The 19,663-nt window shown below is 35.2% G+C and overlaps 1 protein-coding gene across 5 annotated transcripts in view; it reads left to right on the top strand.

Annotated features, from left to right (window-relative positions):
• ADGRL4 (adhesion G protein-coupled receptor L4) overlaps nucleotides 1-8,214 on the top strand; it is a 143,526-nt gene extending 135,312 nt beyond the window's left edge. For 4 of the 5 annotated variants that reach the window (XM_064372540.1, XM_064372543.1, XM_064372541.1 and 1 more), the window contains 3 exons: nucleotides 4,473-4,564; nucleotides 6,325-6,493; nucleotides 6,805-8,214. In XM_064372540.1, coding sequence (XP_064228610.1) covers nucleotides 4,473-4,564; nucleotides 6,325-6,493; nucleotides 6,805-6,867 — 324 coding nt within the window. In that variant the 3' untranslated portion in view covers nucleotides 6,868-8,214. Of the gene's footprint in view, nucleotides 1-4,472; nucleotides 4,565-6,314; nucleotides 6,494-6,804 lie in introns of those variants that run through there. The other variant, XM_064372544.1, reaches the window with a different exon arrangement.
• Nucleotides 8,215-19,663: the final 11,449 nt, after the last annotated feature.

Raw genomic sequence — 19,663 nt, 5'->3', positions numbered from 1 at the left:
TTTTGAAGTATTCTTATTTTAACCTCATCTCAAATGCTTCATACTTGTTTCATAAAACTCTCCAAAGATACTTTTCCATACTGTGTAAACTGGTATTTCCACCTCTTAAGTACATAAACTCATGTGCCTTTAGATGCCTTTAGGTGATACTGATTCTTTATTTGCAGCTTTGATGCTGTTAGAAAAAGGATTTAAAGTAGATTATATATTTATGGATAAAGAGAGGATGCAGACAATATAAAGGAGTAAATGTAAGTTTTGCCTGTTTCCCCAAATTTGCTGAATATTTTAATATGACATTGTATTTTATGATCCAGAAAACTGGGGTAACTGGAAAAACCTATATATTTTTTATTTACCTCAACTTTGTTGAATATTGTAATATGACTTTGGATCATGTAATACAGCAAATTTTGAGTAATAAAAAGTTATTCTAAATAATTTTAGATAATTATTTTTCTGGTAAAATTTATTCTGATACAAAGTTAAAGAAAAAATTATTCTGACACTTATTAAATGGGATGGGAACTTTATTCAGGACTATTGTGATAGGTGTCAAAACTATGGCAGAGGGGAGGCAGATTGGCCCAACTCTGAAATCGGGATTTATAGCCAAGGTGCAAGTTAAGGGTAATGGAATAATTACTAAGAAGAGACATCATAGGTGAGAGAAATTCTTGCTAAACTCACCTAACAGGATTCCTAGTGAAGGGCAGCCAGGGTCACCAAATATCAAGGATGGGAGTTGAATACTTTGATCAGGTATTGAGAATGATCAGGTATCAGAAGTGAGAGGATTCTCTCTAAACTGATTTTACCAGGAATTTTACTGAAACAGGACTCCACAAGATCAGACACTGAAGCCCAAGGTCAAGACTTAACTAGTTGTGAAGAGGGCTCACAGGAACCTGGCTAAAGTTTGGTCAAGGAGAGTGTCAGTTTTCTAATGACTAAGGCAAGGAAGAACATCTTGGCATACAAAGTTGGCATTGTGCAAAACAGTAAAGAATACTCATCATTCTCTACATTTCCATGAAATTGAACTCAGGTCTGATTTTATCATTCGAGTTTCAGTTTTTCTAATGTAAGTACGCAGCAGGCAGTATGTAGGCAAGATCACATTTAAACTGAGCGGTGAGGGAATGAAGCCATGGGAATATCTTAGTGGCCAAATTCAGCTGCCCTATGGAATGGTGCATGGGGTACTGCAGAAACTATGTAGAACCCACTGTGAGTGGAGTGAAGTGGTCAAAGGATAGACAAGTAATGCTTTGGGGAAGAAGTATATCAGAGATCAAATCATATCTGACCTTAAAGCCCATTGTATGATCTTTTACTTTAACTCTGAATGACATAGGAAGCCATTGGAGGATTCTGAACAGGGAAAAGATCTGGTTTACATTTTAAAGAGATCAGTTTGACTGCTGTGGTGAGATAGATTACAGGAAGGTAAGGGTGGCAGAAGAGAGATCAATAAAAAGGTTTCTGAAGTAGCCTGGAGGGGGCATATGGTGGGCTGTTTCAGGATAGTGTCTGTGGAAATGGTAAGCAGTTAATGGTCATATTCTGAATATGTTTTGAAAGTAGAGATAAAGAGTTCACTGACTGATAACTAAGAAGATTAAGATAACATTTTTTTGAAATGGGGAAGAGTGCAGGAAAAAAAAGGTCCTTTTTGGGAAGAACAGCGTTTGGTTTTTGTTTTGTTTTGTTTTGTTTTGTTTTTTTGACTGTTTTTTAACTCACAATGCCTATTAGACTTCCAAATGGAGGAGTTAGATTGGGCCTAAGGACAGTAACTTGAACCCTTGGCTCTGATCACCTAGGAATTGAGAGTACATAGATGGGTCCAATGACTGATTTGCACAGTAATCATTTATTTCTCTGTGTTGTCCTTTGCCTCCACTGGTTACTCAAAACTGGCTTAGAAGTCCCTATTAAGGACGCAGTCATGTGTTCTTTCATGATACTATGTAAACAACTACATTGTACTTTCTCTGAATCTTGTTGCCCTTGCCTGTTTTCTGGTCATCTCCTCCATCATACCATAAGTTCTTTAAGGAGAAGGCCTATAGTACATAAATAATTATTGAACAAAAGAGTAAATAAACCTTTGCACTTCAAATAAAATCTAAGTAATAATTGTCCCTGTCTTCCTCACCCAACTCACGTCATGCCATTCTTCGCTTTGTTCACTATACTGCAGCCTCCTTTATCAATTGTTTATAGGAATATCACTTTCTTAGCTCCTCAAGCCTTGAGGATTTTCCCATGCTGTTTTTCTTCATAGATATACTTTTTCTCCCTTCATTATTTGATCTACTAATGCACTGCAATTGATTAAATCCTGGTTTAAATGCTAAGTCCCATGACAGGTACTTCCAAACCTGCATTCAAGTCTTACATGTCAATTTTGTCTCTCCTAACAGTTCAAATTTGTGAATTAATAGCATTTATCACAGTTTGCGGATTTATAAGGATTTGTATGATTATTTGTTTACTATCTGCTTCTCAATAGAATCTATGAGAACAAAAGACCAAGTCTGTTTTACTCATTAATAGGTACCTCACCCTTGCCACCAGACACTTAATAGACCCTTTAAAAAATTCTTAGAATAAATGAAAATAAAAAATTTCACATATTTGTATCATTATCAATGAATATGGATACTATAATCAGTATATTTGTGATTTTTGGATAATATGAAACTGTAACACCTTTTGATAAACATGTTTTAATCTGTTTTCTCTTACATTTGGGAAAATATGAGCTAGTGGAATAAGAATTCGTCTCCCACTTGCCCAGCAGCACCTGGGTTTTATAAGTATGTAAACATTTTCCATTTTTGACAGAAAAAATGTACTTTCAAGATTTGGATCACCCCAGAGAACGTTCCATTTCCTGTCTTCACTAGGTCAGCATGTGATAAAGAAGAGCATATCCAAAATGAATGTGAACTTCTCAGAAACCATTAGCAGTATGAGCGACTATTTTTCAAACTCAGTTTTATTGAAAACAGAAGTTGAAACTTAAATAAATTACTATTTATGTGGAAAATTTGTGGTTCTAGAGAATAGTATTTCTGATCATTTACTTTATCTTCTAACTCTTTCTTTGTTGAGATAACAAGCTCAATATAAATACCTCATAAATATTACTTAAAGATTTTCAAACAAACAATGGTTAGGCATATATTATTTAGACTAACCAAATTTTACAACTCTTAGTATTTATAAATATATATATATATATTTATAAATTTAACTACAGTTATTTCCAAATTTATACAAAGAAGCAATAGCTATTGAAACCTAGAAAATAGTAAGTATTACTTATGCGTATGAAAGACTACTTGTAAAATTAAATATTGCTTAATTGTCATTTCAGTTAATTATTTGAGCATACAAAGAGGATGAAACTATCACCTAAATCAATTTAAATATTCTTTATCTCACCTTTGCAATTGCTAGAGTATTGAAGCATTACTATAATTAGGATTAATTAATCATGTAATTAGAAGTGATGGACATTTGGAAACAGGAAGAAGAGACTAAAGCCCTTATTCCTCAGAGATTTCCTCTCAAGGACCTCTCCATATAAAACTGACAACATGAAATTCTCGGACCCATTATTTTGTTCTGTTTTTTGTAATACTAAACTATACTAAATTTCATTTTGAGAGGCTACATAGAACTCATTAGAATATAGAAAAAATAAATGTGTGATAACTGTAAGCTTCTGAATTACTAGAAGAATTAGCTGAAATTATAATACTGCACTTTGCTATTGTCATTTCAAAGTGGCTTTGGAAAAATCTGGTTGAATTAATAAAATATGCTTAATAAGGGATTAGCCTTCCAGCTATTTCTATAATATTTAATATTTTAAATTATAGGTATGCTCATATTAGAATATATATACATTTAACATGTACCCCTCATTTAACCTTCTAACACTGCAAATATGACTTGGAGTTCTTAAAAACTATAGAAGAAAGGAAAATAAGAGGAAACATTTCATAATGCAGTCACAATAAAAAAGGTGACAACTTGCTGATTCTATTTAGCTCATATTACAAAATATAAATAATAGAATGTGTTTATTAACATATATTTGCCTTACAACAAACATTTAATTCATTGATTATCATTTTGAAACCATCCAAGGTTAAATCAAGGAAAAAGAAAGATTTTCAAACCAAAATTTACCTTAATGTATATATTAATCCTATTAGTGGCAGCAGATGATACTCATCAATCTTTAGATACGATGATAACATCTGAAGAAGTTTCATGAACATGTTGCTTTCACTACCACTTGTACTGATAATTTTCAGTGATATTGTAAAGAACTATATAAATGCCATGAATTTTGGCTTCTATCTTACTGAAATCTTTACTATTTATTTTCTTTATATGTATCTAATTTAAGGTGAAAACTATCTCTTCTTTGAAATTAATTTTTTTTCCAGGTGAATCTCTTGGCTTTTGGAGTTATCATATACAAAGTTTTTCGTCACACTGCAGGGTTGAAACCAGAAGTTAGTTGCTTTGAGAACATAAGGTAAACGTGTCTTTTTAAGTTCACTATTTTTTAGTAATTAAAAGCTTTAGTAACTTAAAATACAAATAATTTTGGGAATTATTTTTAAGTGATTGTTTCATACTTTCCCGTATTTAAAAGACATATTGGAAAATAGTTAGTATGTTTATTAAGACTACAATTACCACAGATTAAATGGTCAGAAGCAATTTTTTCAAACATAAAAAGATGAGGACTGTGTTTTAAGGCAAAGAAGGCCTTAGTGATTTTCTTTTGCAAAATGTTTTTCAGAACTTAGTAATTGTTTCTTTCTTGTTATTTCTAGTTTGCATGTTGTCATGATTTTTCCTTCACACACCCCTCCCCGTTTAAAACTGATTTATTGAAACCTTGAAAATGATTTGTTCAGGAAGAGCTGAATTATGCTATAGGGAACACTGGGAACAACTGACTGTTTGTGTTGCTTGGGAACACTCCTGTAGTTTCAATACCTTGCACAAGATTTAGAGTTGGGATTTAGTAAACGTTTGATCGATTACTTTCTTTCGTCCTCACCAGTCATGGTTTCATGTAGGGTACTGGTTTTAATAAAGTTGAAAATGACTCATTTTCTGAGGTATACTACTGAAACATCTACTGCAACAAAGAATGATTGGACTACAAATGAATGAGAGAAAAATCATTAGTTGCTTCATTTCCAAGGCAATGTCCTTTGTGAGCAGGATTGAATATTGTTTTACCAAAAGTCACAGGCAATCTGTTGAAAAGATGTAAGAGTCAGTATGTGTGTGTATTTTTTCTTTAATTTTTAAGAAAACAGTATTCTGTAATGAATTTATTTTGACATAACTCTATGTCAAAAGCCAAACAAAATAAAACAAAACCCTATTTTTATATCTTACACTTTCTTTTCTTCTAACCTGAAAGGAAAGCAGAGCCGCCTTTGATGTCATGGATATGTACTGACCCCAGTCCACATGGTATACTTTTCAGGGTTTCTTAGGGAAAATACTTCCTAACCAATATATGTCTTACCATCAGGAATTCCTGCAACATTACATTTGAAATCAAAGCGTACACACTAGAGTATACCAGAGAAAAATATTTTAAGATTAAGGAAACTCTTTAATCTTAAAAATAGTTCCATGTTTCAGTAATAGTAATTTGCTTTTGGAAGCAGACTTCTGCTATGGTGCAGTAGCGTACCCTAAAGGCTGTCCCACTTAGCTGCAGCACAACTTATCAGTTTCAAAATCCTACTGGGTCTTTGTAAAAGGTTTATTTTGTTTTATTTTATTTATTTTTTATGATACTTTAAGTTCTGGGGTACACGTGCAGAATGTGCAGGTTTGTTACATAGGTATACACCTGCCATGGTCATTTGCTGCCCATCCTCCCCATCATCTACATTAGTTATTTCTCCTAATGTTAGCCCTCTCCAATGCCCCCACCCCCTGCTAGCCCTCCCCAGCCCCCCTCCCCTCAACAAGCCCCAGTGTGTGATGTTCCCCTCCCTGTATCTGTGTGTTCTCATTGTTTAACACCCACTTATGAGTGAGAACATGCGGTGTTTGGTTTTCTGTTCTTGTGTCAGTTTGCTGAGAATGATGGTTTCCAGCTTCATCCATGTCGCTGAAAAGGACATGAAAGCATCCTTTTTTATGGTTGCATAGTATTCCATGGTGTATATAAAAACTCACCTCCCACATAATTTGAGTAATTTGAGAGATGTGTTGAATGTACATGACTTTCTTCACTGATGCATTTCTAGTATGTGATAGGTCTTGTGCAAGAGGAGCCCTCGCTCTCCTGTTCCTTCTCGGCACCACCTGGATCTTTGGGGTTCTCCATGTTGTGCACCCATCAGTGGTTACAGCTTACCTCTTCACAATCAGCAATGCTTTCCAGGGGATGTTCATTTTCTTATTCCTGTGTGTTTTATCTAGAAAGGTAAACAATTTCTTGTTTTGGTCAATCCTAATATATTCATGTAGCATCAGTTGCCAAACTCATAGAAAATTCTTATTCTTATATATCTATGACTTCTGCCTCTATTGCCTAAATCACCTGTTCATAGGAAAATATGCTTTTAAAAATACATTGGCATTAGGGATATAAATATAGCTTAAATGAACATATTCCGATAATCAGAAAGTCATACATAATACGTTTGAAAACCACATATGACAATTTATTGTGATTTGGAAAAAAATGTGGTTGTTTTGATTAACATTTCTTCCTTTGCTTTTCTTAATTTTTAGATTCAAGAGGAGTATTGCAGATTGTTCAAAAATGTCCCCTGTTGTTTTGGATGTTTAAAGTAAACATAGAGAATGATGGATAATTACAGCTTCACAAAAATAAAAAATCCAAGCAGTAAGTGACCAATGTGTAAAAATGACTCAATCAAATTATGCAATTATTAACTACTAGACAAAAAGTATTTTAAATCAGTTTTTCTGTTTACACTATAGGAACTGTCAATAATGAGGTAAAATTATGTATCATATAGATATAGCATGCTTTTCTACATGAAATAGTTCTGTCAAAAATAGTATTGCAGATATTCGGAAAGTAATTGGTTTCTCAGGAGTGATATCACTGCACCCAAGGAAAGATTTTCTTTCTAACACAAGAAATATATGAATGTCCTGAAGGAAACCACTGGTTTGATATTTTTGTGACTCGTGTTGCCTTTGAAACTAGTCCCCTACCACCTTGGTAATGAGCTCTGTTACAGAAAGTGGAACATAAGAGAATGAAGGGGCAGAATATCAAACAGTGAAAGGTGAATGGTTGTTATAATAATGAGATGTATTTTGAATAAACTTGTTTTTCTGTAGACTACCTGAGAAATTGTTGAGATAAAATAAAGAACTGAAGAAACACATCTTACCATTTTGTGAATTGTTCTGAACTTAAATGTCCACTAAAACAACTTAGACTTCTGTTTGCTATATCCATTTCCTTTTTTAATATTCCAAAAAAAAAGGTTACCTCCAGAAATTGAAGAAAAAGCAAAAAATATGAGTTTCTAAGGCTAGACTGAGATATATGTTATTTCTATACTTATTTCACAGATTGTGACTTTGGATGTTTGATCAGTAAAATATGTTTGTCAAAATATAGTATTGTTTATGCCTATCAATGTAAACCGAGTGTAATAAAGCTGAAGTATTCTACTACCTTTCAGTGAAGTGAAAATTATACTCTCTCAGTATATTTCAATCCTTTATTATTTTTAATTTTAGAAATACTGTAGTTCACATTGCAATATTCCCTTTTAATTTAGTATTTTTAAAGGGGTATTATAAATATGAAAGTACGGATAAAGTGAATTGCTATTTTTCTGTTCAGAAAAGTACACATGTGAAATTGTTATTTATAACAAAGAAATCATGGAGAACTGTAGAGGTTTCACAGTGGATCTATTTTCTGACAGTTTCTACTATCTATTAAAGCATATCTGCTTAAAATATATAGCTTCTATCTACCTTTAAATCTTTGCATTGAAATGTAGAAGCAGTGGCTTTGATTTCAAAAATATGTAATTTTTCCTCTCCTACCTGTAAAAATGTTCCAGTACACTAAATTTGTGATTTTAATTTCTCCAGCTGTTGAAATGAAGTCTGCCAAATCTTGCTCTAACAAATAAAATGTTGTCTAAATGAGGCAGTTGTGCTACAGCTTTGCTGAATTCCTGTTCTTAAGAAAGATGAGCCACCTGCCAAAGGGTCTTTTACATTTTTAGAGAATCCATGATAATAATTTCTCATTATCTTCTAATTTCTTACATGGTAAGTCTGTGACCTATTCTTATCAGTGCCACTGCAGGATAGTGTTATAGAAATGTGATATTGAAAATACTCATCTGTTCAATAGATATATACAAAAATTTATGTGGTAGACAAAATAATGCCCCCTCCCAAAAAAATGTCCTTGCCCTAATCAGAACCTCTTAATATGGTAGATTAAGTGGTGTGGAGAATTAAAGTTGCAGATGAAATTAAGGCTATTAATCAGCTGACCTTGAGATGAGGAGATGATCCTAGATTTTCCAGGTGGGCCCAGTATTTTTGTTCCTGTTCCTAACATCATATTGAGAACATTAATATGATATCACATTATAAAAATGTCTAAGTTGCCTGCTTTTCTCACTTGGTAAATTAACAAGTATAGCCCATTCATTTATTTAGTGGCTGAATGATATTTCATATTGAGGATGTACCATAATTGCAGAGCTGATATACAATCTGAGCTAATGCAATAATATGTTGAAAGAGCTCAGTGCCTTTCAGAAATAATGTTCCCTATGCCATACAGCTTGGTTTCGCTGTGGAAAATACCAAGTGCTAATGTTATTTTTATTCTTAAGATGAATGTGGACTCACGTTGATGAGCCAAAACATCATAACCCTTTCATTGATGTAAAGGTTGTTTGTTGTTTCTAGTATGTATTCAGTGAAAATCATACTATGGATTTGAGATCCACAAAGCTCCTTGAGCATCTTTATTTAAGTGAAAAGGATCTCAATTATTTAACCTGCATTGATGGCTTGAGCAAGCATTAAGATTCATGAGCAATCTGAAAGTACAGAACATTTTACCTGGTATTTCATTCAGACATTGCACATCACAGGTTTGGATGATAGTTATGATTAATGTAAAATGAGATGGTTAGTTTAACTGCAAAGTGTCCCTTCTGGTGCCAATGTACTATGTTTCTAATTCCAACCCCCCATTTGGAAGCGATGTAAATAATAAGGTGTATAAAGCATATTACAATTTTATGCACTCAAAAATAAGGGAAAAAATAATAGGTTTCTTTCAAAATTGTCCTTAAGAAATGTGGTTTTATTTCCTATCGGTCTGCAATTTTTGCCATATATCAATATCTAAGGGCAGGTAGCTCAACCTGAAAATGATTATTTTCTTTCTTTTCCTTAATGTATCAGAAAGTGATTCTAAAAGAACTTCAGTATGCAGAGGGGTTAGTATCTTGGCAGTCAGTTAAGCTTTGGAAGTTTTAGGTGATAAGAACAGAGCCCTAAAAAAGACTCCCTGCTACTGCTGCCTGCTGTGAAGAAACAGCCATGTGTTACCACCACTGCAAATATCGCTCAAATTACCCTAAAATTCCCCTGCTTTTCTGTGCATCCTGGCTCCTGGAGAGCAGTACTGTGCTGGTGAGGTCATTTATTCTGTCACATCAGCCCACACGGCAATCATGACAACTACATCTTTCGCTCAATCTAATGCAGGAGGCTTTTCTGTAAGACCTTAGATGACCCCAGTGAGGAAAGTAATTATTCAAAACAACGGTACTTCTTGTTCCTCAAGCGCTGCCAACTTCTCTGCAGAGCCACCTAAAGGCTCCCCAATTTTATCTTCCCACTCAGATCAATTTCTCAGATTCTCCTAAAGGAGTGTGTAAATAAACAATCTTCTCTCATGTTTTAGAACTTTACTGTCAGAGAGGCAGTACAGTGGTGTGGATGCAGCTCAGATTCTGCAGTCAGACCGTCTTGGCTAGAATTCCCTTCCTAACAGAGTTAGTTGTATAACCCTGGGCAAGTTACAACCCAAACCTCAGTTTATCATCAAGGAAATAGAGATAACAATGACATAATGTTGTCTTCAGACTTAAATCACCTAATATATGGAAAATAATTAATACAATTAGCACATGGCAAGTGGCATCTAAGTATTACAAATATCTTGTTCAAAGTGAAGATCTCCACATTATTGATTTATCCGCAAGTTATTTCTGAAATAAGGAAATAGTAAAAACAAAAATGAGTAACAATAAAGTCAAATGGTAGATTTACTTTCTTTATTTTCTGTCACCTCCCAGTCTACTTTCCCCCACCTTCCATTTTAGTCCACCCAAAAACTCCAACTGCAAGTTTCATTTCCCTCTGTTTTGGAGGGAGAAGTTTAAATATTCAACACCATTGATGTGTTCTCGGGAGTCAGATTGTAGCCCAGGTCTCTATACACACAGAAACTCTGCCCCTGCAGGGAGAGTTCAGTAATTTTAACTGAAGCTTATGTCCTTCAGTTAAAATTAAAGTGTTTTTTCTGTATAAATTTTTCATCAATGTGTTCTTATTTAAATATAAATATTATTAGAATTTACATGAATTTAAATTTATTTTCTCTTCTTTAAACATAGTGCATATAAGCAAAGACATTTTGGTTTTCTCAGCTTTCCACGTACTCCCATAAATAAGGGAGAAATTGACACTGGCATTATTTGGGTACTTTTTTCAGTGTAGACACACACACGTGCACACACACACACACAATTTTATGTACTCAAAAAATAGGAGAAAAATAATGTTTCTTTTAAAATTGTAAGAAATGTGGTTTCAGTATACATATATACTGAAAGAATATATATATATATACACACACACACATATATGTGTATATATATACATATATGTATATATATACACATATATATTCTTAGTTTAGGGCACTTTGCAGTCATTTCATTTGCTCTTGCCTAATTTAAGACTATAGAAAGTATGCTCCTTTAAAACACAATCCTGATACTGTTAAAGGAAAAAGCAAATGAGCTATTTTAATACTTGAGAAAAACTAATAAAGGAATCGTCAACAGAAAAGAAGAAATATTCTTTAATAAATACCAATTACTTGTTTGTAAAATGCATTTGGTTTTACCTATTATTTATGCTTTTTAAATGTTCAGTATTGTTTCCTGAACAAGAGATTTCTTTGTTGTTACATAAAGGTAATTTCTAGCTTTCATATTTAGTAAACCAGATATTGCAAATTTTTGAGATAAAAATTAGGAATTTTATTAGTTGCTAATTTGAGAATTCAGACTTTTTGTTATATCTGCCACACTCATCATTTTGATGAAGAATGCCTCAGAGATTAGAAACATAGTTCTTTATTCTTCTATGAACTAAAGTTAAGACATATTTAGTATTGTGTTATTTTTTCCAAGCAGATTTGCACTCATAGATGGAATAAGCTGAATAAGTCTACATAGCCAAACTTTTTTTCTACTTGCTCCAATAATGCTAACAAATGGGAAGCTCTCACTTACTCCCCAAAACTTCATTTCCTTGAATGTAGAAGTATAACATTACTTCTTAGTACCCTGCTGTTTTTTTTGTGAGACTCAGAAAAGGTAAATGGATATATATATACTCATATATTTTTTGACTTGGACATTATATGAATTTCATACATAAAGAATTATGTACACATGGTCATTTTACAAAATTAATTTAAGGTGGTTTACAAAGATGGGTAAAATATAAGCTAGATAATGTGAATATGAAACACTTAAGAGAGTAGAGTCAAAGGAAAAACAAGGGTACTGTCATCAAACGGAGGTAAAATCTTTAGTAACATGTGAGTGCTTTATTCAGTTGAGTTCTGTCCTATTACCTGTTGCTGTATAACAAAGCCACTCACAAATTGAGTGCCTTAAAGCAGTGATTTGTTATTGTTTCTCCCATTTCTGTTGGCTGATTGGCCTCAGCAAGGCTGTTATTACCCAGAGTTTCTCATGCAGCTATGGTCAGATATTAACTAGGACTACAGTGATCTGACGTAACTGTCCACTATAATCTCAACAGGAGCTGCCAATCAAACACCCATGTGTGGTCTCTCCATGTTATTTGGGTTTCACACAGCATAGATTCTGGGATCCTTGAGGGAGCATCTCGAAAGCTAGCATTACAAGAGGTTCTAGTAGAGACTGAAAATCTTATTACCAACCTCTGAAGTCATATCACCTACTTCTGTGAAAGCAATCAGTCACAAAGCCCACCCAGACTTAGGGGGAAGGAGAAATAGATCCAGCTGTTAATGGAGTACTAACTAGGTCACATTGCATCAGAGCATGTGGGAATGGGAAATATTATTGAGGTCCTTTTTAGAAAATATCATCTGCCATAAGTTTTATGCTCTTGCTAATATTTATATATCCCAATAATATCCTTACATTAGACAAAGCAATGCATTTTATAGGACTGTTGCCTGTAGTGTCCTTGAGTGTAGACCAATGAAATTGCACCAAAGAACAATTTAGTCAAAGCAATAAAAGCCATAAAAGTCCCAAATTATATGGCCTGGGTAACTATTTTATGCTATAATAGCTTTATTCAGGGGTGTATTGTTAAAATTGATATCAGTATTCTCCATCTTATATTCTAGTATTTTGAACACAAGTATTCTGATTGCTGGTAATAGGGTCCTATTTGAAAAACAAAATTAATAAAGACGTTCTATGAGTAGAATTCTTTTTAGAAATCCTACATAATTTATTCATACTCACTTCCAACTACACCCCACAGACTTGAGTCAGCCAATTATTTTAATATATAAAAGTTTTGAGAATTATTACCACTTAAAAAACACAAAACCAAAATATTGAATTAGTCTAACATAGTTTTGCTGCAACTTTCAAAACTCAGAACACTTTTTTCCCTTAGTATATGAATTAAGATATGAGAGACCTCACAGAACATAGATCAGGAAGTATTAATATGATACAATACAGAATTTTCACATCCTTTCACCATCATCCATCCATAATTATTCACTCTCTGATATGGTTTAGATGTGTTTCGCCTCCAAATCTCATGTTGCAATGTAATCTCCAATGTAATCTACCCCTGGAGATTACAGGGGTAATTACAGAGGTGGGTTCTGGTGGGAGGTAATTAGGTTACAGGGGTGGATTCCTCATGAATGGCTTAGTGGCATCCTCTTGATAATAAGTGAGCTCAGATAGTTCATGGTTATGGTTGTCTAAAAGAATGTGAAACCCACACTACCCCGCCTGCCCCCCCGGCCCCTAGCCCTTGCTCCTCCTCTCACTATGTGATGTGCCTGTTTCTCCTTCACCTTCCACCGTGATCAGTAGCTTCCCAAAGCCCTCACCAACAGTAGATGCCAGCACCATGTTTGTTGTATAGCCTGCGGAACCATGAACCAAAATAAACTATTTTTCTTTATAAATTATGTAATTCTTTACAGCAACACATAAACAGATTAACACAGAAAATTAATACTGGGGAGTGGGGCATTTCTATAAAGATATCTGGAAATGTCAGCTTTGGAACTGAGTAATGAGCAGAGGGTGGAAGAATTTAAGAGGTTTTAAAAGAATGCAAGGAAGACGAAGGAAAGTTTAGAACTTCTTAGAGACTTTTCTATTTCAAAATGCTAATAGAAATATTGACAGTAAAGACCAGGCTGACAAGGTCTCAGAAGGAAGTGAGAACTTTATTGGAAACTATAATAAAGGTCACCTGTGTTATGCTGTAGCAAAGAACTTGGCTTCATTGTGTCCATGTTCTAGGATTCTGTAGAAGTTTGGACTTAAGAGTGATAATTTAGGGAATCTGGTGGAAGAAATTTCTAAGCAGCAAAGCATTCAAGATGTGGCCTGGCTACTTATAGAGGCCTATGATCAGATACCGAAGCAAAGAAATGACTTACAGTTGGAACTTAAAAGGGTAGCAGAGGGTAAATGTTTGGAAGATTTGCAGCTTGGCTATGTGGCAGAGAAAGAAACAGCATTTTCAGGACAGCAGTACAAGCAGGCTATGGAACAACCACTAGCTGGAGAGATTAGTGTGTTAAAAGGGAGCCAAGCACTAATATCCAAGACAATGGAAAAGGGTTCGAAGGCATTTCAGAAATCTTGAAGACATCCCCTCTTATCACAGGCCCAGAGGCCTAAAAGGAAAGAATGATTTCAGGAGCCAGGTCCAGGGTCCTGTTGTCCTGATCATCCTTAGGACACTGTTTCCTGCACCTTGGCTGCTCTAGCTCCAGCCACAGCTCAAAGGGCCTCGGAGACAGCTCAGGCCACTACTCCAGAGGGCACAGGCCCTAAGCCTTTGCAGCTTTCTCATGGCATGAAATTTGTAGGTACACAGGATGCAAGCATGAAGGCGGCTTGTCAGCTTTCATGTAGATTTCAGTGATTGTATGAGAAAGTCTGGGTACCCAGGTAGAAGCCTGCCACTGGGGCACAGCCCTCACAGAAAGCCTCTACTAGAGCAATACAGAGGAAAAATGTAGCATTGGAGCCCTCACACAGAATCCCCACCAAGACACTGCCGGAAATGGCAGAAATGGTAGTGCTGGAGCTGCAGGAAATGGGCTGCAACCCTCAGACCCAAGAAAGGCAGAAACACCAGTAGCTTGCACTCTCAGCCTGAGAAAGTCTCAGGCACCATACTCCAACCTATGAAAGCAGCCATGAGGACTGCACCCTGCAAGATCACAGGGGCAGAGCTGGCTTTGGGAACTTACCCCTTGCATCAGTGGGCCCTGGATGCAGGACATGGAGTGAAAGGATGGTGGAGATTTAAGATTTAATGATCACGCTGCCTGGCTTCAGACTTGTTTGAGGCCTATTGACCTTTATTTGGCCTATTTCTTCCTTTTGGAATGTGAATGTCTAGTCAATGCCTATACCACCATTATATCTTGGCAGTAAATAACATGGTTTTAATTTTACAGGCTCATATGTGGAAGGAGCCTCATGGAGCACACAGGCACATGTGTGCTTAGATGAAAATTAGGACTTTGGATTTTGAATGATGCTGGAATGAGTTAAGATTTGGGGAAACTAGTGAGAAGGGATGATTGTTCTCACAATGTAAGAAGAGTATGAGATCTGAGGAGCGAGCCTAAAGTGGAGTTATATGGTTTGGATGTCTTTAGCCTCCAAAACTCATGTTGAAATGTAACCCCCAATGTTGGAGGAGGTCTTGTGAGAGGTGATTGGATCATGGAGGTAGATCCTTCATGAATGGCTTAGGATCCCCTTGGTGGTAAGTGAGTTCTTGCTCAGTTAACTCATGTGATACCTAGTTTTGAAAAGGGTATGGGACCTCCCCCAAACTCCATCTCTTGCTCCTGCTTTCATTATGTATTATATATCTGCTTCTCCTTCATCTTCTTTCATAATTGGAAGCTTCCTGAAGCCATACAGCCTGCTGAAACATGAGCCAAAATAAACCACTTTTCCTTATAAATTATCCAGTCTCAGGTATTCTTTTATAGCAATACAAGAACCAAGAATGGACTAATATACTCCAAAAGTTGGGTTGTTGAGAAATATTGAGAGTACTTGACTTGAGAATAAAGTGCAAACCAAGTATCTTTTGGATGTGAAATAATATACCTTTGCATTCAATTAAATGTATATAGCTGATACCCCTTTGTAACGACAGCAAAAGATGACTTAGTAGCTTTTCAAGGAATCTTTAACAAAAGAACATAGCAAATAATTGTGTGATTGAGAGCTCAGAGTTCTGTTCCGTATATATAGCACAGTGGGAAAAATTCAGTTAAAATCTTGCCCTGCTCAATATACAGATAAACATCAAGCTTGATGAACTTTTACAAATAAACTGATCTTAATATTATATTCAAGGTTGTAAATCTAGTCAGTGTTAAAACCTACAAATGTCTTTCTTTCATTCACTTAATAACTTTAAAAACAGTTTCAAGCATAGAACATAAATATTTAGTTCTCCAAAAAACTATATCATTCTAAACTTTAAATTAACACATGTTCTTGTTATAAAATGGCAAACAAATTATTTTTGTGTTATTTTAAATTATATTTACTATTCTAACTCTAATCATTGTGCAATCTAGGTAATAGTATAATGTTTTCTAAACTCATGTGAATTAACTAATGTTCAGTAAAGTAAATGAATATATATTCAAATACTATTAAAGTTATGTACTTGTATACAATTCTGGTACTGCTGTAGGCAGCCAACGTTATTTAAAAATAATATTAAGAAATCTATTTTTAAATTTGGTGAAACTAAAAGTAGATCTGTCACATAAACTATGTCAGACTTTATCTTTCTGTAACAACTAAGTCAAAGGCTATGACCCAAAACAGGTTATACACTAAGACTAGATTTCATGTAGCTAAGATTTAGTTGAGGAATGTTTTAACACAAAATGACTGACTCAAAATCTGCATGCAACCCCTGATATTAAAGAACTCTTCTGTCCCTGCTTCACTGTGACAGTGTACAAAGGAAAAAGGGAAATGATGTTTAAGAGAAAATAGATTTATGAATTAGGAAATAAGAGAACCTTGAAATAAAGGCAGTTTGCAGGGATGCCTCCCCTGAAGTTACACAAAATTGAAAAGGCATCTACCGAATCTTAAAGCAGCATTCAATGATATCTTTTAGTCTACTCTATTAATGGATGATTTGTATGCAACACTTCCAAGTGAGAAGAGAGTATTACAGAGGACTGAAACAGACATAATTACCCTGCCAGCACAACAGGGGCAGCTTGAGAATAGGGGAAGAATGAAAAAAACCTGTTTTTCTCTGAAACCACCTGAGCAATACAGCCTATGAGAATTGCACACATCACCATGTAGCCTCAGCCATAGCTTATGCCTCTCATTTTTAAAGGGAAAATAACCACCATCAAAAAATTACCCTGCCTCCTTTAGATTAATTAGGCTAACCATCTCTGTTAAATGCTAAATCTTAAAGTAAGTGGTGCTTGCCTTTTGGCAGCACTACAGGCACTAAAAGGCTTGCCATGAAGACACAATTATTTTGGTTTTAGTTTAACTTGTTTTCAAATGGTGACATTCAAAAAGCATTGAAAGTTAATGGAAACCAATGAGGAGGCTGCAGTCATTTAAAAATATACACACACAAAAATATCATTTTATTAGCAAGGAATAATCGCTAACTTTATAGACTTGCCACCCTTATTAGAAGAACACATCTGTGAGGTAGGACCATGTGTGAGGGTGTTCATCTTCCTGCAACATGAGAGATAAACAACATCCTATAATGATACACATAGAAAAATAAAGTCTTCAACAACTAAGATGCCTAATTATAAAAACTGACCAATTTTAATAGTTTTTTAATTGAAAACTTTGTGTTACAAAATATTTAAATATATTATAATTTATTTTCTAATAGAAAAAGAGAAAGTATAGTTTTTTTTTAAATCTCAAAGTGTATAATTTTTTTTGTTTTTTGAGACACAGTCTTGCTCTGTCACCCAGGCTAGAGTTCAGTGGCAGCCATCTCTGCTCACTGCGACCTCTAGGATTCAAGTGATTCTTGTCATCTCCTGAGTAGCTAGGATTACAGGCACATACCACCATGCCAGGATAAGTTTTGTATTTTTAGTAGAGATTCAGTTTCACTGTTTTGGCCAGGCTGGTCTCAAACTCCTGGCCTCAAGCGATCTGCCTGCCTTGGTCTCCCAAAGTGCTGGGATTACAGCCTTGAGCCCCTGTGCCCTGTCAAAGTGTGTATTTTCGAACACCAGTATATAATTATCACTCATATTTAAATTCAATTTTATCATATTTAAAATTCACACAATTTTTCTCTTATATTATGTATTGTCTAGTAAATAATTAACCTTGCCTAAAGAAAAGTCGCAACTTTGCCCTCAACTGCTGGGATCTATACATCCCTGGAATGTCTTATCTGGCAAGAGAGACCTCGTTGATTTGGGGGTTTTGGCCATGGGTCAATGTAACAATGTAATTTATGATGGAAGACTTGAGTCATGCTAAATTAGTTCTATCATTAAACAGAACTAGAGACTAAGTGTATTAGCCTGACCTCTGGGAGGTGCTGAATACTAAAGTATACAATCAAGGCCCAATCAAAACTGTGAACACCAAAGGCTCAGTTGAGCTGCTTTGATTGGCAATATTGTCACACTTTGTGGTTGACAAGTAACTCTGCTTATGACTGCACAGGAAGAGGACAGCCAGGGATCTCAAGGTGGGGCCCCTTCTGGGCTCTGCCTTTTGTATCACTTCCCTTGGCTGATTTTAATTTGTGTACTTTTGTTATAGTAAAAGAAATTATAGGTACAGTGTGTTCCTGAGTTCTCTTTGTTCTAGCCAATTATCAAACCTGTGACTGGTAGTGGGGGTCTTAGAATTTGTAGCTATATATGTCAGGGATCTCAAGAAAAATAGATTTTTATATATATGATATGACATACATTTTATATATAATTATAGTCTATATAGACTATAAGCATATCTTATATGTAATCTGACATATATTTATATGTACACATAATCATGTATCTATGATTTTGTGTGTGTGTGTATGTATATATAGACATATGACATTTACTCAAAGCCAGTGCTCATGCAATGGTCGCATCAGCAGGCTAGGAACTCAGGCAGGGGTTAATGCCAGTCTTGAGTCCAAAATTTGCAGGACAGGTCAGCCGGCTGGAAACTCAGCATAGGCAGTCTTAAAGCAAAATATTTTTCTTCTCCAAGAAACCAGTGTTTACTCTGGAGGCCTTCAGCATACTGGATAAGTCCCATCTACATTATTGAGGGTAATCTCATTTTCTTATATTAATTTGATTGTAGATGTTAATCAGATTTACTAAATATCCTCGAATCCACATCAATATTAGTGTTTGATTAAGTATCTGGGTATTTTGGCCTAGCCAACTTGAAACATAAAACAATCACGACAGCCAACTGGTCTGAAGTGAAGGTGATCCAGAGGACACCTGAAACTTGTGGCTGGTGACTTAAATGAGAGAAGTTTTGTGAGAACTGTGTCTTCTCACTATATAGTTGGCTAAACTCCACAAATAGACCCACACAATTATATTCAACTGATTTTGATAAAGGCACAAAGGCAATTCAATGGAGAAAACACTGTCTTTTCAATAAATGGTACTGGAATAACTGGATGTTTATATAAAAATGTGAACCTAGAGAAGAACTTACACCTTACACGAAAATTAACTGAAAATGGATCTGGCTGGGCATGGTGGCTCATGCCTGGAATCCCAGCACTTTGGGAGGCCAAGGTGGGTGGATCACTTGAAGTCATGAGTTCAAGACCAGCCTGGTCAACATGGTGAAACCCCGTCTCAGATAGAAATACAAAAAAGTTAGCTGGGCATGGTAGTGGGTGCCTGTAATCCCAGCTATGTGGGAGGCTGATACAGGAGAATCACTTGAACCTGGGAGGCAGAGGTTGCAGTGAGCTGAGATTGCACCATTGCACTCCAGCCTGGGTAAGAAGAGTAAATTTCTGTCTCAAAAAAAAAAAAAGAAAG

The sequence above is a fragment of the Aotus nancymaae genome, unplaced genomic scaffold (genome assembly GCF_030222135.1).
Source record: "Aotus nancymaae isolate 86718 unplaced genomic scaffold, 86718_ANA_hifiasm-v0.15.2.pri h1tg000007l, whole genome shotgun sequence".
Classification (NCBI taxonomy): domain Eukaryota; kingdom Metazoa; phylum Chordata; class Mammalia; order Primates; family Aotidae; genus Aotus; species Aotus nancymaae.
The sequence above is the reverse complement of the archived record's forward strand: the minus strand, read 5'-3'. Positions and strand labels throughout refer to the sequence as shown.